The sequence below is a fragment of the Drosophila virilis genome, chromosome 2 (assembly GCF_030788295.1).
Source record: "Drosophila virilis strain 15010-1051.87 chromosome 2, Dvir_AGI_RSII-ME, whole genome shotgun sequence".
NCBI classification, from domain to species: domain Eukaryota; kingdom Metazoa; phylum Arthropoda; class Insecta; order Diptera; family Drosophilidae; genus Drosophila; species Drosophila virilis.
Genome location: NC_091544.1, coordinates 5,249,699 through 5,271,786, shown reverse-complemented (window position 1 = coordinate 5,271,786; position 22,088 = coordinate 5,249,699). Strand labels below are relative to the sequence as shown.

The 22,088-nt window shown below is 39.5% G+C and overlaps 4 protein-coding genes across 4 annotated transcripts; all 4 read right to left on the bottom strand.

The window, feature by feature from the left end:
• Positions 1-235: 235 nt before the first annotated feature.
• On the bottom strand, positions 236-1,354 carry Recs1. Its single transcript, XM_002054736.4, has one exon. It carries the CDS (start codon positions 1,248-1,250, stop codon positions 462-464), a length of 789 nt encoding a protein of 262 aa, XP_002054772.1. The 5' UTR covers positions 1,251-1,354; the 3' UTR covers positions 236-461.
• A 10,471-nt stretch (positions 1,355-11,825) lies between these two features.
• Positions 11,826-14,697, bottom strand: LOC26531187 (uncharacterized). The gene is made up of 3 exons (XM_015172383.3): positions 14,197-14,697; positions 13,906-14,137; positions 11,826-13,844 (listed from the first exon to the last, which is right to left on the bottom strand). Exons 1-3 carry the CDS (start codon positions 14,616-14,618, stop codon positions 11,940-11,942), a joined length of 2,559 nt encoding a protein of 852 aa, XP_015027869.1. The 5' UTR covers positions 14,619-14,697; the 3' UTR covers positions 11,826-11,939.
• Positions 14,698-15,499: 802 nt separating this feature from the next.
• Positions 15,500-18,569, bottom strand: LOC26531487 (uncharacterized). Its single transcript, XM_015172419.3, has 3 exons — positions 18,023-18,569; positions 17,718-17,970; positions 15,500-17,656 (listed from the first exon to the last, which is right to left on the bottom strand). Exons 1-3 carry the CDS (start codon positions 18,475-18,477, stop codon positions 15,530-15,532), a joined length of 2,835 nt encoding a protein of 944 aa, XP_015027905.1. The 5' UTR covers positions 18,478-18,569; the 3' UTR covers positions 15,500-15,529.
• Positions 18,570-18,591: 22 nt separating this feature from the next.
• On the bottom strand, positions 18,592-21,671 carry LOC6630011 (uncharacterized). The gene is made up of 3 exons (XM_002054737.4): positions 21,078-21,671; positions 20,772-21,024; positions 18,592-20,709 (listed from the first exon to the last, which is right to left on the bottom strand). The coding sequence occupies exons 1-3, from the start codon at positions 21,497-21,499 to the stop codon at positions 18,718-18,720; spliced, it is 2,667 nt and encodes an 888-aa protein (XP_002054773.2). The 5' UTR covers positions 21,500-21,671; the 3' UTR covers positions 18,592-18,717.
• Between the last annotated feature and the right edge of the window lie 417 nt (positions 21,672-22,088).

The following is a 22,088-nucleotide window of genomic DNA, read 5'->3' as shown; positions in this document are numbered from 1 at the left end:
TGTGGAAGGAGATCAACATAGTACATAACCTTATCCAGTGCCAGTGTCAACTGTCGACAACTGTCAATTGTTAATTAAATGTGTACGCCATAGGACGGTCAGCTAGCCAGGCAGCAGCTGTTCTTAAGCACACTTGATTTGTATTATTCAGTCTACGGGCTGTTCTGTGGTCTTTTGGGCCTGTCACATGTACCAAAATAAAATATACGGGAGTTAGTCGTGTGGTCGCCCTGTGTTAATATTGCAAATGATTTGACATTTTTATTGCTCGTAACTAATAACTTAATTGACATGTTTGATTGCATGTATGTGATTTATGTGCTTGTCTGTGTGTTTGTGTTTGTGGGTTGATGTAATTTGCGCAATTGCTCATTTAAATGCCACAATTAAATGCCTGTGCAAACAAATATAACATTAGCATAATTTCTCTCCATCTCCCTTGCTCTAGTTTTCCAATACATTTAATCCTGTGTGATGCCCAGAATGTTGAGTACGTCCATAAAGATGTTAATGACATCCAAGTAGAGATTTAGTGAAGCGAAAATGTATTCTTCGGGGCTTATTGCATATTTGTGACTACCACCCATCATCAGCTGTGTATCGTAGATCAGATAGATGGAGAAAAGTACAGCGCCCAGGGAAGAATAGATGAGTGTTATAATTTTTCCATGCATAAAGATTGCCACAATGCCAAAGATCAAGAAGCCCATCAGACAGGCAATGAGTATGCCGCCCATCATGGTAAAATCGTATTTCGTCTGCAAGGCAAATAGCGTTAGGGCCAAGCATATGGCAGCTGTTATGCCAATGGCCAGGAGCACCTCTTTGGCAGCAAAGCGACTAGCCGAAACGCCTAACAGAAACGATTCGGCCACTGTGAACAGTCCCAGGAATATGAAATTGGTTGGTGTCTCTCGGCGCACATTCTCGCAGCAGATCATGAATATCATGGTAACTACCATGACACCCACAGCCAACCAGAAGAGCCACGGATTGAGAGCCGCAAAGTTCTTGGCGTCCTCGCTGAACACGAACAAGGCAACAGCACCGAATGTTACGACCAGCTGTCCCATCAATATCAAGTAAACCTTACGTATAAATCCACGGCGGATGGTTTGGTTGTCAAATGAAAAGTTCTTCGGCTGCCCCTCAGAATCGGCATAAGCCCCATAACCGATAGCAATGTTCGCTTCGTGTCCACTGCGATAGGCAGCATATTGGTATTGCTGACTGGTTTCCTTCGCTTGCATTCTCGTTATGCAGAGATTGTGTGCACAAGTTTACAATTACTCAAAATGGTCTGGTAGAAATCTAGACTAATCGAAGTTAGTTGTGTTATGAAGTGAGATAACTTTACCGTCGACTACTTGTATATCCCAAAAAAGTTCCACAGTTGAGAAAAACGCTGAGAAACTGTTTGAAGAATTCACAAACTTGTGGAAATTTCTTTTTACTAAATAATAGTACCAAATATTTATTAGCAAGAATTATAAAGGTTAACAAATTGATTGACATATAAACTTGGTTCTCTCTTGGTTTTCTCTATAATCCATAAAAATTTATTATTGACCTCGGTCCCATCAACATTTCCTTTAGATTTCAAGAGCTAATTATAACGAATTTATGTTTGGGAGCTGGCGTAGGCTTTTTCCAAGTCTATCACACTCCACTAGAGCACGCTTAGTTGTTTTATTAGAGCTCAAGTCCCCACTTTGGATTGACGAATTACTGAGTGTTTTTAAGGATAAAGCTTTTATTATTTCAACTGCGCCCACTCTCACCCTGCAATAGAAAACACTATATTATATATTGTCAGAGTCATTTTAATTAATTTTTCTTTAGATTATTGCGTGTCGATTGTATACAATCGCTTTTAAAACGATATCGGAAATTGTATTTACCTTTTTTTTAATGCACCGAACCGTAAGCCAAACTAGTCACACAAAACACAACTGGCCTTTAGAAAATAGGCATACATGGAATGTGCCCCATTCATTGCATTTATTTAATCATATTTGCTAAATGTCAGTTTTGGTGGAGATCAAATTTAGCTTATAATAATTCACTCTACTTGCAATCATTTTCGTTAATTCTTTATTGTTTTTTAACAATTTTGAATTAATATTAAATGCCCTGGCTTGAAACAAAGCCTTGATTAATGGAGAAGGTAAAACAGGCTCACCAACCGACCCTGAATCCGGGGCCTAAACCTTAAAGCGAATCATCAACAATTCGCATTTGGGTTTTCTGGACTGTACATAACAAATCTGCTAACAGATTTGTATCTAATTTGGGTTTTATTGGTAAAGGGAATGATGAGTATTATCAACGTGCCCAATGCTGCGTTAACTTGGCTTGTTGCGTATCATATGTGCCAACTGATAAGTGGCTAAAAAACAACAACAGGTGTGCGTTTTCCCCTCGCAAACGGTTTCATTCACTCTCTTGCATCGCATAAGTTCGTTCTCTTAAGTTTTCTCTGCGTTTCGCTTCTGCGCGCTGCGTCAATTCAGCAGACCTTATTTCTTTTTGGCCAATGCTCAAAGCTCTTTTGTTCGTCTTGCAAAATGAGTTTCAGTATTTTCAGCGCCTTTGTCGGTTTGAGTGGCCGAAGGAATTGAAAATTGGTCTAGGCAAGGACTGCACTTGGCATTTTCTGATTGCCTGGCCACAAAAATTGGCGTATTTTTCATGGTAAATGAGTAGCCCATTAATTTAGTATTTTCAATATATATGAAACATTTTTGCCGAATATTACAATTATCTGCCAAAGCTTTTTTGCACTTTTTGATATGCTTAAAAATGTTCTAAAAAAATTACTTTGACAGGTCGTACTGTAAAAAATTGGCAAAAAATGGGTACGGCTGAGTTAAAAAAAATAAAACAAATTGGAATTCGGAAGTTGAAAATGTACAACCAGATAAAACTCTGTATTTAGGTTCTTAGTGCCGACATAAAATGTTGCATTTATTATCAAATTGAAATTTACTTTTTAGAATATAAAGATAAGCTGGCAATATCGACGTTTTGGTAAACCAATAAATTATTTATAAGCAATTATTCATCAATCATTCTATTTCGATCCGACATTAATAAAAAACCGAATCTTATTAATTGTCTATAGGCATGTATTTACATGCTATTTCGATTCGGAATATAAAAGCAAATGGAGTTGAGAAACGCTATGATAATCTGATGTACAATCGTGGGTTGGTTTTTTTGTTAGCTATTATTGCACAAATTAATAATACACCTTTCACCCATTTCTATAAGCATAGGGTATTCAAAATATTGTGAAAGGCAAATGAATTTTCATATGCCGTCTGTCAATTGCCAGCCTTTTGCATTGTGCCACACATCAATCAAAATGCCATTTGGGCAGGCATGCGATTCTACACAACTTCCCAAACTTTAATTTTGTTAGGGTCGGCCCAGAATTGATTCACTAGGTGGCACGGCACGTGTTGCGTTTCAAAGTTAGCTTAAAGTCCAAATAGCCTTTCATTTAATGCCAGTGAACTATCAACAAGTTTTTTTTTGTTTGCTTCCTTTTCTCTTTTTTTTGGGCAAAATAATAAGAAGGTCGCTAAAAGTATTGCTAAAACTGGATAAGACATATTAATGCCCTGTAGATCAAGGCTCAAAAAGCCAAAATCAGAAGTGCTAAAATCTTGTTTGTCTTAACGACAATATACGCGAGCTATATAGAGAGAAGACCTTTTCAATGATTATTTTAAGACGTACATAGAATGGTGTACCTTAAGGATATGCCTCATTGGGATTTTTACTGCAGGGTAGCTAATAAAAACAAAGAAAAAGTGCGTCACGTGTTGCCCTAATCCCCCTGGCTGACACAGTAGAAACAAAGAAACTGGCTGCAACAAAAGTTCTGGGCCCCACAAGGCGTGGCTGGCAGTCAACGAGTCAGCCAGCCAGATAGCGGGTCGGTCAGTTAGGCATCTATCAACAAAAACTACACTTTAAAACTTTAAATGAGTTTTTGTGTGGCGCAAAGCTGGTGCCGAAAATCACGAAAAACCAGCGAGCGAAACGGCGTAGATAAGAAAAGAAAGAGAGAAAATAAAGGCAGCCATAACAAATCGTTGACAATTTATCGACCAAATCGAAGGCAAGGCGTTGACAGACGGCCCAAAATTGAAAATGGTCTTAGCCAAAGTTGTGGCAAGTCTTGACCAGAGCCAAGACAAATACAAATACTAAGTACACACTCAAAAATGTATATGTACAACAGTTGGGATAAAAATATAACACAAGCCGACTTAACAGGCACTAAAGACTAAGTCGCCAGAAAAACAAAAACTCAAACAACAATGACCACATCATTATGGCATGCTTTCTGACCGAAAACCCAAACTCCATGGCAGTTTAATCTATGCAAATCCAGACGAAAAACTCATTTTGCGGATTTCAACTTTATAAAGCTCAGATGCAGCCTTTTTTAGACAACGACGACGGGCTGCAAACAAAAAGTTGAAGACGCGCGAATTTCCCCAAAACTCAATATTTTGCTAGTCCCATTGTTTTAGTTGTATATCTTTGGAGAGTGCACTGCAATTATTATCGCGAGTATCCTTCAAATGCATTCTTATTTTAAATTAAAGTAATATAATTAATTAACTTCCAGGCTCTCTTCTTTTGTCAAGACATTTTGATTGACACGCATTAATATTTGATATTTAAAATGGTTCCTACAATTTATTCTATTACAACTTGGAAAGATTAGCTTAACTTTGAAGTACATGAAATTGTTTCATGTTTCATGTCATAAGTCGTAAATGCAGGAAATTTCAGCAAAAACATTTTATCTGTATAATTTGTAATCAGTTTATCAGTCTAAACTTGATTAATTTCATGTGCGCATCAAAATTTTTTGAATAAAAATATGTTTTACTCTTAAGATAAATATATATATATATAAGTTAAAAATGGTATTTAGCTAAATTAAAAAATATAATATGCATATTTGGGAATTAAAACAAGGGTATTACAAATTCGTCAGATGGTAGATTTTTCTATTATTGTTTTTCCGTGAGATGAATATTTTATTTGCTTTTACTCTTGTTGCGTTGGTATTATTGTCTTGTCTTTTGGGCCGCTTGTTGATTTTTGTGTTCATTGTTGTTTAACAGGACTTGACTGCTGTAGCTGCTGTTGCTAAGGACGCAGCCATTAAAATTTACAACATGGCACGGGCCAAAAAGTTCAATAGCAAAATCAACTACAGCAGTTTCTCATTTGTTTTGTTGCAACTATTTTTATGTTGCAAAGCCTCTTCAGTGTTTTTCTTAAGTTATGTTTTTATACATAAATTGCTATAGTATTGCTTACATTAATTAAGAAAAACCAGACAATGCTGTGTGTAGTTCATTTATAAGTGCAAACGTCCCCTACTCAAATAATCAAAAGTTTTCGTAGATATTTGACATACAATAATCGAATGATTTTTATTGATTTCTAATACTGTTTTCGTATCTAAAGAATGAATGGCAAGATGTTTGCAATCCTAACTTCGAATTGTATGTTTTGGCCATTTTGTCGAAGTTATAAAAGATTTTGTCGATAAGTGTATAAATTTACAGAAACTGACTTGAAATATGTATTGTGGAAAGTGTAAACAAATATTGGCTTTAATACATAAGGCAAAGGTACATAATTATGATTGAGGACGCTAGTAAAATACAAAAAATGTCACTTGATTGTATTTGTGTATAGATAAAAATAAGTTCAACTATTCTGAAGCACATTTAAATGTTTCCTTCCATTCAGTTGATAAACTTTATACTCTAATAATAGATTTTTCTTGTTCAATATTAGCTCCCACTCAATTCATGCTTCATTTCTAAAGAAACTCATTGCTTTATCGAATATGCGTCTAAATCGCAAACTTTATGCCCTATCGCGTCCATTAAGCAAAAGTATGCAAGCGCTTGCAGACAGTCTGTTTTATATGTATTGCACTTTGCCAGAGGGGTCAGACATGACGGTCAGATTGCATTCAATACATGTATATGTTGCTAGACGGTTACTGCTGTTGTTTTTGCTGCTGCTGCTGCTGCTGTAGAGTAAATATTTTTGAAGTAAGCAAAAACATTTGTCAAGACATTGACATACGGACAAGCCACAAGCAATGCCCGCGTTGGGCACACAGTGTTCATAAAGTTTTAAGCCATTCAAACGCAGACAATCAGTCAATGACTCTCAGTGTGGGAGGGTATGAGCTAGTTGTTGTTTTAAAGCAAGTATTTATTGGCTTTTAAGATTTGCTCATTTATATATAGAATTCTTATGAGTACATTATAGATATAACTTGTTGACCAAAAGATATTTTTACTGTGCAATGGTCGTTTTGTGGTTAAAGTTATGCGATACAATGCTTAAAATTTGTTTAATTGAATTTCATCTGACGTTCAGTCATGCAAAAATCTGTCTCCTTGACTGTCTATGTGTGACCCACTTTTGCGTACACTTGTGAACACTTTTATGATTGGCATTTGCGGTAAGCCAAAACAAAAACAAACCAATTGAAAAATATACGTTTTCGCAATTAATTGAATTATCTTTTCATTCTTTAGCCATCAGGCTATGTGGTGAAAATATTATGGAGTAAACGTTAAAGCATTTCTGGCAAATTTAATATGCACCTTTAGTACTAGCCTGACCATTTTTCAAATCTGTTTATTTTATTTAAAAAGAATTAATTAAAAGTATGTATGTGCTGCCTAACACAATATTTTTTTTGTGTCAATAAGCTATTTGTTCTTGCATTAAAACTAGATTTTTTTTCTCCTGTTTGACAACACGCAACAATTCAGAGAGCAAATAGGGAAAACTTGTCTGTGTCGACATGTGGTTGGTCACTGCTGTATTATGTAAAAATGTCAGTCAAGTGTTTTAGGTCTATTCTATTTTATGTAACCAAATTAAAAAAGCTGTAGTAAAGCGATTCGCTCATATGTTTGCATGCATATTTTATTGCATACTTTCCGGCACGGACTGGGAAACTACATCGCTTGCTGGCGGACGGCTGCAAGTTGGATGGATTCCATGTAACCCCCGCTGGGTCGTCGTGGGAATTCCTTTAGCGCTCAAAGCGCATAATTAAAAGTTTTGTTTTTAGCACTTTTTACGTTTGTGCGTAATTCCGAGAGTTGCACCGCAAACACCCCTCCTCCGTAAACACTGTGGCAATACTCTGGTTCCTCTTGGTTTATAATATTGTGTACCTTTTTAGGCACCAGTGCAGCTTTGTGACTTACATTTGAATATATGCAACAGCTCTGGGGATGAACCAAATGTTAAAGTTGCATGTTTCGGATTTTGGGCGCATATTTTGCGATTGCCTTCGTTCTTTTGATTAAAAAATGCGCTGAACCAAAGCTTGGCTAACAAAGTAATGCAAAAAACTTGTGTTGAAATTCCCAAAACTGACCACTTTATTGCATAGCTCGATTCCAATTTTTGCGACTCTAAGCCCTTGCTATGCCCTGTAGCCATTTTGAACGAAAGGGTATGCTACATAAAACAGCTAAATGGGTTTCATTTCCTATACAATATTTAAAAAACAATTAAAATCAAAGCTTCATATACATTAGACAAATAATATGATTAGAAAAATTACTTTATATTGCGTTTAATATAAACCTGAATGATTGATTTTATAATTAGGTTTCAATTATTATGATTATTTTATTAAAAAAAATGGAAAACTGTATCTTTCATCTACTGGGTATTTAGTTATAGATCCTTTAAAGTATTGGCTAACGATTTTCAGCTGTTTTTATTTTCTGCGCTTGCCCTTTGCTCTTAACGAAATCGTAAAACCTTAGGTAACAAAATGTCGTTCTGTTCGTTTTGCTGGCACATAATAGTTGCATAATACACACAGACACAAGTACACACACACACACACACACACATGTTTATATGCACATTCACACACCGGAATTCTTTGGTTACGCCGCGTAACCAACGTTGATGTTGTTTGTTGCTCATACGCAGCGTTGTCGCCTCGAGCATTTCAGCATTAATTAGGCCAACGTTGCCATTGAAGTTGCATGCCAACATGCGAGCTTCTCGCCGTTTGGCGTTTGCCGCTTGCCTGCCGCCTGCCGCCTGAACCGACCATTAAATGCTCCAATCGAATTTTCAATTAAAAGCGGAAAAAATTCCAAACCACAAACGAACGAATTTTTGGCCAAATAGCATTTGGCATTTTGTGTCCGCACTGGTTTCTGTTGCGAGACTCGTAAAAGTGCAAGCTTACGTAAAAAACAAAAAAATAAAAATAAAAATCAACAAAAATGGAGAAAATGTCAGCTCGTACATTTCGTTGGGCGTGGCAGTTAGCCCAGCAGGTGTCTCAAAGTTGGGGACTCTGTTTCCTTTTGCTTTGTTGCAGTTATCGTATTGCATTAAAGCCAGCGAGCTGACAAAGCTGAAACTGAAATCTGCGCCCTGCCAGCGGCGAACTGGCAGCCGGCAGCTGGCAAATGGCAACTGGCAACTGCGACACGCGCAGCTGCCTTCAAATTTGCAAAAATTGCCAACAGCACAGAACAAAAGTTTTGCAAATCAGTTAGACGGACTAAAATAGATGGAAGAACACGGGCAGAATCGAGGCGTTGAGCAACTTGGGGAAAACTTCAAAATCATTGGACGACGGCAAGGCTTTAGGCCATCTACAAAACTACTGTCATAATTATAATGAATTATGAAACAATAACTCTGCCTCTAATGGATCCGGCCCCAGGCAACACACACACACACACTCACACTCACTTCCCGTTTTCGGCACTCGCACAACTAATTGACAAATGATGATAAAGTGTCTTGGCCAGTACCCAAACGACTTTACTTTATTTATAACATTTTCTTAACGCGCCTCGACGTGCTATTGCCGGCATCCGATGGGGTCGTTACTTGCAAAGCAAAGTAAAGTGCGCCGCGTATTTGGTGTCCGCGTTCCCGCATTTTACATGAAAATCTGATAAAAGCTTTGTTTGGGCCGACGGAAACGGACGTTAACTGCCAGACCGAATGGACACTGACATGACTGGCATAAAATGGGCTGGGGAATGGCATGACGGGCAGGTTAACTAACGTACGGAATGGCAGCAACTGGTGGGTTACCTTTCAGTATTTGTAACGCAACCTACAAAATATTTAAAATTACGTTTTGCGGTTGTAAATATAAGTTGATACTTTTACTTAAATATATCTTTGTCTGCCTTGGAACTTACTACACTAATCGCATATGAACTTTAATTCGTCGGAAATCTCTTGGCGCTTATATATTTTACAATTCAATAACATTTGACACTTAAAGTGTATTTAAGTTTCGTGATAGAATGCTTTTGTTTTTTTCATTCTTTGTTGCTTATGGAAAAAAAAGCAAAACTTATTTTTCGGCCAAAGCCCCCTTTAAAAGCGTAAATTAACAAGTCTTTTACATGAAAAATTCAATAAATGTTGCCCAGCGTCTGACCCTAAATTCTCGAGCTTTTTCTTTATGGTTGGTTGGAGTTCCAGTGTCACATCATTAATGCTGAGGTTCGTTGCACAGTAAAACCAGTACATGCATGTAACCAATCATTTAATAATATTTTTTGGGGTATAAGATATTTAATATTTATTTTTTATGGCCATTATGCGCTTAACCTAAAAATAGCCACAACAGCACTAAAAAAGTGTTCCGCGACAGGTGTAAAGCCTGCCATGAAATATTAATGAGAAAATGCCTATTACAATCAGAGCTGTCAAGCCTAAAATGTGTAATATAAACAAGACAGAGAAGCTACGTTGGCGTTGGCAAAGCTTTGATACACTTTAAACAAATAATACAGGAAAAATATTATTTTTTGTTTCCACTTCTGCGCGTTGGAAGAAATGTAGCAGCGAAATGGTCTTTGATTTCTTATTGTTATTTTAAAATATTTACAAACGTTTCATCCAGGTTTCATCTAGGTTTATTGTTCTTAAGAGATGTTGGTCTTACTAGAAATAATATAAAAATATTATTAAAATCTACTTTATCTTCTTTTTTGGCAAACAATTTATTTTTGTATTTCATACCATTTAAATAATTTTCCCAGACTCTGATTATGCTAGGCCTGTCGCACCTTAATATATATTTTATAATTTTCTCTGTTTTCTCGCTACATTTACCTTAATTGGCGTAATTTTCTTAATTAAAATTTGGAATTTGCGTAACTCTTATACCTTTTTTTGTCTCGCTTTGTTTTTTAAATTTCCTTTTGCTGTATTAAATTGCGGCTCATTAGCAGCTCCCATTGCAAGGTGAGTTCAATTTACGCAAATGAAATTCATCCTTTCAGCTTAGCTCTTAAATTTCTCAAGTATCCTATAGAATGCCTCCAACCAAAGCAATTCCAGCCGCAGCTTAGTGATAGCCACTAATCAAAGTACAAGCAACAGCAACATTTATAGTTCCTACATAGAGCAGATTATTAGTCATGTCTCAGTTTACTAATTATGCATAGCAGAATGGATTGACTGATTGGAAGTCAAGAATTGAGTGCGCATTAAGCTGCTTAGCCAGCCTGCATAGCTATCAATGTTATATTGATCAGACCTGGGGTGCAAGGGTGTGGCCCTCTTTTGTTCTAAGTAACACAAGTGCCTAGAAACCCACAGCCCCCTATCATATCTATAAGAACCTCTCTGTCGACCTCAGCTGGTGCGTGCCTTAAATTTAATTAACTGTGCACTGCACAACGTTTTCAATATACTTGTGGATGTTTGTTCGCCGGACGACTAATTCGAGAGGCCATCAAGGTGTTCTTGTCTTTTGCTCTTTAATAAATAAATTTGTTGCAAGTCTTCAAGAAGCCAATTCATAAGTATAACAAGACAAACACTTATCTCAAGGTGCTGAAAATAAAATACCACTGCATAAATATAAGAAAATTATAAGGTTATGTACTCATAACTTTTTCCAAACTATTTAAAACAAAATCAACTTGTCAGTGCAGTGCAGTATAAATTTGGTTCATATGAAATGGCAAAACAGCAAAAAATTTTTTGTTTTAAGCTTGTTGCTAGGTTAGTTTACATTTCTTTCAAAAACGTATGCACATAAGTATATATAATTTTCTTTATTAGAAGACTATTTCATTTATATAAAAAAAATGCTAAATGGCGATTTTTATTGCATAAAAAAACATATAGGCGGACAGTCAGGACCAAACTTATATTGTACTACCATCAATATGATCATCAGGATTATATAATAAAAAAAAGTCCTGTCAAGGAATAGGGGTTTTGATAAAAAAAACTATATATTTAAATGGCATTTCAGCATTTTCCCATAGAGTTAACAAATGTCTCACTCTCTAGTTGTTTTTCAAATACTTATCGAGTTACCCTCGTATGATTCTCAAATCCTGTTGTAATTGCGTAAACAATCTTGTACTTAGAATTTAATGCCGTACCGTTTATTAGTTCGAAGACTGTTATTTGTGGAGGCCTTTTACTAATCCGATGACATTCGAAGCAAATCGGACAAAACAGAAAGCATCGCCGAAGAAACATTTGATTTGCGTTCCTCCCCGATGATTTTGGATTCTGAAAAAAAGGATTTAAATGAATTTTTGAGAGGTTCTTGGAAGTAAAATTGAGCCCGAAGGGCCTTCCACCAAGGAGGCATGGATTGTCCAAAGTTTGAGACACTCCTCAACCAAATTGGAAGATCTTTGAAAATAAGTTTGAGGCAGATGAAATGGAAAACAAAATAGCTTCAGCTTCCTAGCTGTCACAGAACTTCACTACTTTGTAGGAGAAAAAAGTTAGTGGCAAACAAATCTTTATTATTAAATCTTTAAAAATAGTGATATTGTTGTGTTGGGTTGGGTAAAACATTGTATAAAATCTCGTTTAGCCAAACATAAAATGTAGTATATCTAGGCATAATCATTCGGGTTCCAGGGCTTGGGAATAGTGCCAGTTTTGATTAAATATTTAATCATATCGGGGCCCCTCCGCTTAGCTTCTGCCGCGTCCGCCTTGGCTTTTTTCTCAGCTTCGGCAGCATTTTCAATAGCCTGATAATATCGTCTAGTCATCTTAACTGGAATGGGGTCACTTCCGCCTGTCGGTTTTTTCTTATTGCCATAGGGGAATGTCTCCCCGCCAGGAGTGCTCCATTCACGGCCACGTCCACCTACGCGCAATGGGCCGCCTTTAGAGCTGTCATGTGGAACGTCTGCCGTACCGTGTGGACCACCGCCCCTATATCCAAAGACCCCGTCCTCAAATACTTCTTCAGCGGGTGCACCAAATGCAGTGCCCGTGTATCGCCCGCTTGCACCACAATCATAAGCCCGCCAATTGGGTCGGTAGCTGCTTGGATGTCTCGGTGGCACCTCTAAATCAGCTTCGTCCGTCTGTGTACCGTTGTTGAAGAGACGGCGCATAGGTGGCGAGTCGCGATTCGCCATGGCCGCCGGCGGTGTCATATCGAAATTGAACTCCATTTCGCTCTCACTGGTGTCTGTGAGCACCAGATGTTCCACGCAATTCTGGATGCCACGGCGTTTGCACTCCTTTTGCAGTGCGAGTTCGAGATGTTTCTTCTCGAAGTTGTCGCGGCATACGCACATCATTAACGTCTGATGGCAAGTGCATTTACGGAAACCTTTACGTTTCAACTTGCTCTTGATCTCTCTTAGAGCAACAGCAAGATCGCTTTTGACCAGCTTAAATACAATGGGCTTCATATCGACATTTGTATTATTGAGTGGCCGCAGTGTTATGAAGATTTCGCCATTCTTTTTGCGGAAGTTAAGAATGGGCAACTGGCGTTCCTTTTCCATTTCTGCTTCTCTTGCCTTCTTGCATTTCTCTGGTGAGTGTTTCAAAAAAAACTTCATAAGCTTTTTAATCGGCTTGCGAATGAAGCCTGGTCGCCAGCCATGCTTACGTGCCTCCTCGCTGGATGACCAATCCCATCCGTGACGGGGCGAGATGGATCGCATGGACTTTTTCACAGCTTTTCTAGCAATTCTTTGCCTGGTCAGCTCTCTACGCTCGGCGATTGAGATCGAGTTCTTATTTATGTGGGGCTCTTTTTCTTTCGAGGTTGATTTTTGAATGCTTTGCTCTGCAATCTCAGTTGGTTTTACGGTTTTGATATAATTTAGAATAACTAATTCGGAGAATACACGTGATAGAAATGGGCGAAACACATCTGACTCAGCATTTGAAGCACAAATATCTTTAGAAATCTCGTTGTCTTCCTCGGCTTTCTCGGAAACCGGTTTCTCATTGGACTGAAATATATCCGCACACATATTTCGTACTCGACAGTAGGCACAGAGTTTTTCGAACTTGCAGGTGCACCGACATCTGTTTTCATTTGTTACGGTCTCTTCCATACCTGTTTTATCAATGAAATCCGCGCAGACATCCATAGAGGTATCTGGTGATTTGCCTAGATTTTCTATCAGTATTTCGTCGGCTGCTGGCTGATTGTTGGATTCCATTACAAATGCCATTGGTTGTACTCCGCATTTCGGACAGGCGGCTAGTGGCGGCAGCCATGTCATATTGGCCTGGCAATCGGGACAGTTGCGTCTGATCGTTCCGGTTATCAGTGCCGGATCACGAGTATTTTTGTTGCCACCATCTGACATTGGTATGCAGGTGAAACATGGTAGGAGGGTTGTAACCTTCGGCTGGCGCTGACTAGGAACATTGCAGGGACTGTTTAAATTGGGTGGGTATCGGCAAGGAGGCTTCAAAGCCTTTGGCTGGCCAGAGAACCTTGTGATTAAGTCAACTGTCTCCTCACAGTCCTGTGCCATTTTCTGTATGTAGAAGCCGGGCCTTAGAAGATAGGTTTTGAGTATTATCTAGATTTCAAAATACCTTTATTTCACAACATGCGGCGTCACTAACTGGGTTGTGGAGAAATGTTACCGAAGGCTTTGGGTCATTGACATTTAAACTCCCAAAGTTTTGTATACCAAATTTCAAAGTCTCGGCATCTTCAAATGCATCAAGGCAAGGATCGCAGAAACTGGGACATCTCTGGGACTCGCTCACAATAAATAAGATATCCTCTTCGTTGATGCTTTTGTCTTTGAAAATATTTTGAACGCTACACAACAATGCGAAAGATTGAGAACTAAGGCTCGATACATGGAAACCTTTACTTACACTATCTGTTCCTCACATTTCACGACTAGTCGGTAGAGCACCTCAAGCGCGCCAATAACTTGCCCATCCCATTTAAATGTGCAGGAATCCACTTGTATCAGCTCACTCATGTCTTCCTTGATGCTCTCAATGAAATCTTTGCGCAAACGTAGATGTCCAATGCCGAGAAGAAGACCGTTGTACATCACAGATATAGGTATTCCACATTCTTCGAGAGTTTGGCGGAGATCCGTCGGGCTCACAGTGACCGCAGTCTCAGAATTGGGTTTGAAATCTGTAACATTGATCCTGCTCGCAGTTATTGGTATCGATACATTGTTAAACTTGACACCAATTAGCAGTTCCTTGAGATCTTGAGTGTTTATACTGGGTGACTTAATATTTGTCACAATTATGTCAAAGAGAAATGTGCAGGTAGTCATTTTTTGGTTTTTCTTTTAATATTCATACAGTTTAATAAAATCAATAAATTTAAATAAAAAACGGAAAATTTTGTGATGTATCCTAATAATTGTATAAAAACAAATGCTACTATGATGAACTAATGAAATTAATTATTTACAAAAAGGGCCATCATTGAGGAATAAATATTCTTGCAAACATATGTCCTATTGTTCGATTTTGTATAAAAACTTCATAAATTATAAGTGAGAGACAAGTAAGCTTAGAAGCGGACATGGCTAAATGTAGCGACTAGGTCACCTACACTTTATTTTGTGCATTCGTCTGTTTTTATTATAAACAACCTAGGGTGCTTCAGACGAGACCGCCTGACGGGCAGATACCTTGTACGTAGCTCGGAGCTTCCTTTTATGCTCACACAAGCACGAACGCTGTTGTATTTCTTCTCTTCTAACAGAACATTTGCTATATTTTCGCTAAGCTTATGCAAAGTTTATCGAAGATAGCTTTAAAACCAAGTCTAGCTTGCATACAGGAATGACAGACATGGCTATATTGACTCGCCAGCTGATACTGTTAAAAAAAATATATACGCTTCAGAGTCGGAGCCTATAGAATTTAGTGGCTTCACAATTGTTGGAAATAAGTAAGTGACTTATATTAATTCTTGTATATTAAACGAAAACCCAAGTATTTTTAGACGTTTACCCAACTTTCTCTCGATTCCGATGTCGAATCCCAACAAGGCTCTTCGTTTACTCATTAATTACATTAGGTTGAGGTCGATTAACATAATAGTGCACAGAGATCAGATAAGCCAAGATCAGTGCAGAAGCGAGTCAAACAAGTTCTTTACTAAGTCTTTTTGTTTTGGGTTAAAATATGAGTAATACTCTAAAAATAATTGTAAACACACAGATCCAATATTTATTTAGCACCTGTAATAACAAGGATTGAGACACTGGTTGCCATACGAATTGCAGCATCCGGCAGTACAGGGATTAAAGCCCTTACCAAGTTGAGTCACGAATTCGATAGGGGGTGGGGGGACTTGCCGCAGAGCACGACACCTACGTTGTGCATCGGTAAGTCCGTCTGGGCCAACAGCAGGGCGTTTCTTAGAAAAGGCTCCGTGTTTCTGCAAATACTTCATCATGTTGATGCCCAATTTCTTCTGTGTGATTTCTTTCCTTACGGCGTTCTCTCTAGCTCTGGAAGCCTCTTCAAGTTTTTTTTCAAACCGTTTAGGTACTCTAACTTCAGGGAGTCCAGCGGCATTCGGTTTTTTTTTCGCAGCATGACTAGCCCTCATTGGTCCTCTAGAAGTTTTCCCCCTAATAGCCTTATCTTTAGTTTTGGCGCCCGGAGTAGCTGATTCCCCATGTACACCGCCACCCTTGCTCCCAAAGGAACCATCCTCAAACACTTCCTCTGCTGGAGCGCCGAAGGCTGTGCCCGTGTAACGATCACCGGCAGCACAATCATAGGCGCGCCAATAGGGGCTGTATTTGATTGGATACCTGGGGAGCGCAATACTATCCCTTGCGATGCATTGGGTGCTATGGCTAACGGTGAGTGGCTTTGGCACCGTTCGAGCCTGTGTAAAGCCCGCTGGCGGTGTCACATCAAAATCGTACTCCATTTCGCTGTCACTGGTGTCTGTGAGCACCAGTTCGTTCACACAGCTCACCATGCCGCGACGTTTGCATTCTTTTTGCAGCGCATGCTCGAGATATTTCTTTTCGTAGTAGCTGCGACAGGTGCACAACATCAACGTCTTATGGCAGCTGCATTTGGGGAAACCTTTTGCTTTCAACTTTCTCTTGATCTCGCTTAGAGCCACAGCGAAATCGCTTTTAACTACCTTGAATACAATGGGCTTAATCTCAACATCCTTGTTGTTGACCGCTCGCAGGGTAATGAAGACTTCACCCTTTTTCTTGCACACGTTAAGAATGGGTAACGAACTTTCCATGTCTGCTTTTTTCTCTTTCACACATGTGTCAAGTGCGGTTCTTTCTGGTAAATATTGCAAAAAAAACCTCATAATCTTTTTGATGGACTTGCGAACGAAGCCTGGCTGCCAGCCGTACTTGCGCGTCAGCTTGCTGGAAGGCCAGGCCCATCCGTGGTTGGGAGGTACGGCACCCCGTTGACTTACACAGGACTTGTGTCCTATTTTGCAGGATATTTGCCTTTGCTCGACATTTGCTTTCCTTAATTTTGCAGTGTTTTCCGCAGAGGAACGGTTTATTTTCGGTAAATATGCCTTTAATTTACCTTTTGGTTTCGCATCCACTTCTTGTGGATTTTTATTAGGCGACGAATATTGACCGCATTCTTTGCTGGCCCCATGCGTTAGCTTGCTTTCTTTGATGTTGTACAATTCGCGAAGCTCAGAGAATACGCGCGCCAAGTGTGGACGGCACTTTTCTACGTTATTATCTTCCAAGCAAATTACCTCAGATGATTTTGGGATTGCCTCAGGGCATGCAGGCTGGCCTTCATCGCCTTGAAATATATCTGAGCAAATTTTTCGTATTCGGCAGTGTGCACAGATTTTTCCGTTCTTGCAAGTGCACCGACATCCGAGCTGTTGATCTTCGTTAGCATTTTTTGCAGCCGGTGCAGTGCAGAGCTTCGAACAGAAATCTTCCATGTTTTCCAGGAACGGCTTACCCAGTAAATCGCTCACTATTTGGTCGGCTGTTAGTTTTTTTTCCTTATGGCGTTCTTCAATGACTGGCATGGGCTTCACACCGCAATTGGGACATGCGGCGAACTTGGGTAGCCATGACATATTGGTCAGGCAGACGGGGCAGAAGCGTATGGGTTTGATGGATGGCTTTTCAATTTCACTGATTGGTACCGGTATCACTTTTGGGTTGCATAATTCATTATTGTTGGCCTGCGACGCGGGAAATTGTGAAAAACGGGGAACATTTGGTAAGGTCGGTGGAGGTTCAACTGTAGAGTCAACTTCGTCAATCATTTGCTGAGGCTGGCCAGTGCGTTTGATAATTGAGTCAATTATTTGTTCACAGTCCCGTGCCATTTGCTGAAATTATATGCGATACCTAAGAAGCAAGCTTTTGAGAATACACTGCGTTAATAGCTACCTTCATCCCACCTGCGGCATTATTCGCTACTGGGTTATGCATGAACGTGGCAGTTGGCCGGCGGTCGTTACCATTGGAGCTGCGGTAGCGCAGCAAATCCAATTTCAGGCGATCATCGTCCTCATCTGGGTACATGACATCTGGACAAAGATCGCTTTGATTGGGACACTGTTGGTTTTCCCCCATAACAAACATAATATCTTGCGGATTGATGCTTTTGTCCTTGTACAGCAGACATTTTGCATCCTCCTGCCTAAAAGAATAAATGATGATGCTTGTTTATATTCCTTCGCACCTTAACTTACTTTGTTTTTTCGTCGCATTTTGTATACAGGCGGCAAAGTATCTCAAGGGTGCCGACAATTTCACTTTCGCGCTCAAATATGCAGGTATCCGCATGCATTAGTTCACTCATGCCTTCTTCTATGCGATCAGTGAACATTGCCGGGAATTCTATTTGACCGGCACCGATAATTCTACCATTGTATATAACTGACACCGGCATTCCACATTTCGAGAGGAACTTCCGTAGCTTGTTTGGAAACTCTTTGAACTCAAGAGCCGAACCGGTTTTGAATTCGGTGACATTAATACGACTTCTTGTTATACGCAACGTTTGGTTGTTAAAGTTGACATCCACCTGCAACTGGGCGGGATTTTGAATTTTTATCTTATTTGTCCTAAAATGAGTCACAATAACATCAAACAAATAGTTACACGACTCGTGTATGACACTTAATTTTTTCGATTCCGAATGCATTATTTTTTAATTTATTCTATTATATCTAAAAATTAACCAAACAACAAATTTGTTTATTTAACAATTAAATTTTTACAACAGATCTGTTAAATACATACAACTCAAGCACGAAAGTTTGACTGAAATCTTAAAATTTATTATTGTCAAAAATATAAAATCAAATGGTAGTTTGATCAATAACAGTAAAAATATATAAATATACAAATATTCAAAAAAATAGTAATAACATACTATCTGCTGCTACGCATTTGCATTAGGATCCCATGGGGTAGGAATAACGCCGCGTTTCATAAGGTATTTTAACATGTCTGGGTTCCTTTTCTTTTTTTCCTCCTCTTTCTGCTTGGCTGCTGCTTTCGCTGCCTCTTCTATAGCTTTATAATAGCGCTTGGGCATTCTAACAGGAATGGGAGCACTTTTGCCTGCTGCTTGTTTCTTTTTGGCACCGGGGAATGACTTTCCGCCTGGACTGTCCACTGGCCCAGTTCGTCCACCACCGATCATAGGTCCACCGGGCTTTTCGCCCCAGATAGTCTTGCTTTTTGGTCTAGCACCATCAGTAGCAGGCACACCATGCGGACCACCGCCCCTATGGCCAAATAGGCCATCCTCAAACACGGTTTCACCAAGATTGGCAAAAGCGGTACCCGTATAGCGATCTCCCGCAGCACAGTCCAAGGAACGCCAGTAAGGGGTATATTTGACTGGATATATAGGCGAAACTTTTTGCTCCTTCACAGCTGTCTGCGTATTTCTGTTGACGGTGCATGGCTTTGGCGGAGTTGGATGCTGTGGTACGCCTGCCGGCGATGTCACATCGAAGTCGAACTCCATTTCGCTGTCACTGGTGTCCGTGAGGACCAGATGATCTACGCAATTTTCCATGCCACGTCGTCTGCACTCTTTTTGTACTGCGACCTCGAGATGTTTCTTCTCCTCGTTGTCGCGACAGACGCACATCATTAAAGTCTGATGGCAGGTGCATTTACGAAAACCTTTCTCTTTTAACTTTCTCTTGATCTCACTTAAAGCCACAGCAAGATCGCTTTTAACTACCTTAAATACAATTGGCTTCATCTCTTCGTTCTTATTATTAACCGCTCGCAAGGTAATGAATATTACGCCATCCTTTTTGGACAGGTTGAGAATAGGAAGCTGACGCACCTTTTCTTTTTCAGTTTCTACACGTTTCCTGCATGTATTATCTGCATTATTTTCGGGCGAGTAATTTAGAAAGTAATTCATAACCCTCTTCAAGGGCCTGAGAACTGCGCCAGGTCGCCAGCCATACTTGCGTGCCTCTTGGCTTGAGGCCCAAGCCCAGCCGTGTCGACGAGAGACAGGTCTCATCCGCTTTGCGCAATACTTGTGTGCTTCACTGACATGACCCGGTTTTAATAATTTCTTACGAGCTTCAGCTGGAGTGGTTTTTTTCATCTTGTGTAATTGGGCTGCACGCTTTGGATTGTTCTCCCTGATACATGCATCAGATCCTCGCTTATTGACTTTCAAATCATATATTTCACGTAATTCGGAAAAAACACGTGCTAGAAATGGGCGAGACTCCGTAGGATTAACCATAAACACACAATGGTCCTCGCTGCATTGCGAATCATCTGCATTCTGCTCAGTTTTTTGACTTAAACCGGGCTGGAACAAGCCTGGGATTAGTTTAATTACTCGACAGTAGGCGCACAGTTTGCCTTGTTCGCACGTGCATCGACATCCAGCTTGGTACATTTTAGTATTTTCTTCAGCGGATTTATCACAAGGATCCTTACAGATATCGCTAATGGCCGCCGGAGGCTTACCCAGATAATCGATCATTATATTGTCAGCAGTCAGTTCCTTTTGGTTGTAATCTTCTTCAATGACCGGCATGGGTTTGAGTCCGCACTTGGGACAGGCGGCAAATATTGGTAGCCATGATAAATTGTTCAGGCAAACTGGACAGAATCGTATATTCTTATCCTGTAAGACATTCCCATCACTGGTTGGCACGGTTGCAAGCTTAGGGCTGTGGCAATTACACCCAATGTCCTGGGTTGGTGGGAATTGCGAATACAAGGGAAAATTTGGTTTTTGGATAGTTGGGTAGTTTGAATTGTGACAGGGTGGACCACATGGACTTCTCAGTGCGTCAGCAGTACGGCAAGGCGGCTTCAGTGAGCTAGGCTTGCCGGTGCGTTCGATAATTGAGTCTATAGCTTGCTCATACTCCTGTGCCATTTTCTATTAAATAGAAATAAAGCCTATGAGTTGGTAATTTAGCGAGAAAAATCTCATAGGCCAACCTTCACCTCCCAGCAGACAGAGTCGCATACTGGGTTATGTTTAAATATTTCATCATGCTTAGGCGCACCAATGTCCAAGCTGCGATAGCGGTCCAAGTCTAGTTGGAGGATCTCATCGCCCTCATCTGGCTGCCATGTATCTAGACAAGGATCACAAGGGGAAGGACAACGCTGGGACTCGCTCATTATGAACATAATATCTTGCGGATTGATGCTTCTATCCACATTGCGACGGCATTCGCTCTCCTTCGGTCTGAAAATTGACTGTGCTGAGCAACGGTCAGATCTTCGGAGAACTTTACTTACATTGCCACCTCATCGCATTTGATAATCAGACGTAAAAGCAGCTCAAGAGAGCCAGTAACTTGAGCCTCCCGTTCGAATTGACAGGTGTCCACATGTATCAAATCGGGCATGCCCGCGACTATGCTATCAGTAAAACTTTGGGGGAAACTTATTCGGCCGGTCCCGAGAACAGAACCGCGGTACTTCACTGTAATGGGCATTCCACATTCCTCTAGGGTTTGGCGCAGCTTTTCTGGGAATTTATTGAACTCATTACTTGAGCCTGGCTTGAATTCTGCTACATTAATCCGGCTCGACGTTAGAGGAATTGTTTTTTTATTAAATTTGACCTCAATTCTAAGCTGCTTAGGATCTTGAATATATACATATTTCGACTCAAAACGAGTCACGACAATGTCAAATACAAAATTACAGGCTGTCATTTTAATAAAAAGTGGTTTGTTGTTACCGTTTGCCTTAATATAAAAATGTAGGCAATTTAATCGGATTTTCGTCCTAATTGTGAAAAAAATGAGAAAAAAACCAAACTTGTAAATTTAAAATTGATTGGCAATTTTTATTAAAGGAATTTTGGGAGTAATGTACACTAAAACATTGCACTTAAAACTAAATAATTTTTAAAATGCCTGTAGTATATCAAAACAAAAGCAACTATGATGGAAAAAAAATTTAATACGAATTCTAAAAAGCATATTTTTAGTATTCTCGTTGAAAATCGTGAGTTTCGGATTTTACAGTCCCTTCGTGGATTTACCTTTTTTTTTCTCTTAAAATTTTCAAACTACAATATATTAGTGATAACAAGCACACGCCTTTTACCTATTTTCTACAATTTTCAAGCTGGAAAATATATTTGTGGTAACAAGCACACGCTGAAACAATCTTCCAAAAAATAAATCCAGTGGGTCCTCGATTGTTCCTATACAGCATTATACTAAATATTTACCATATACTTATCTATTGCTGTTACGCTTTTATATACATTTCCAGTATACATATTATACATATACG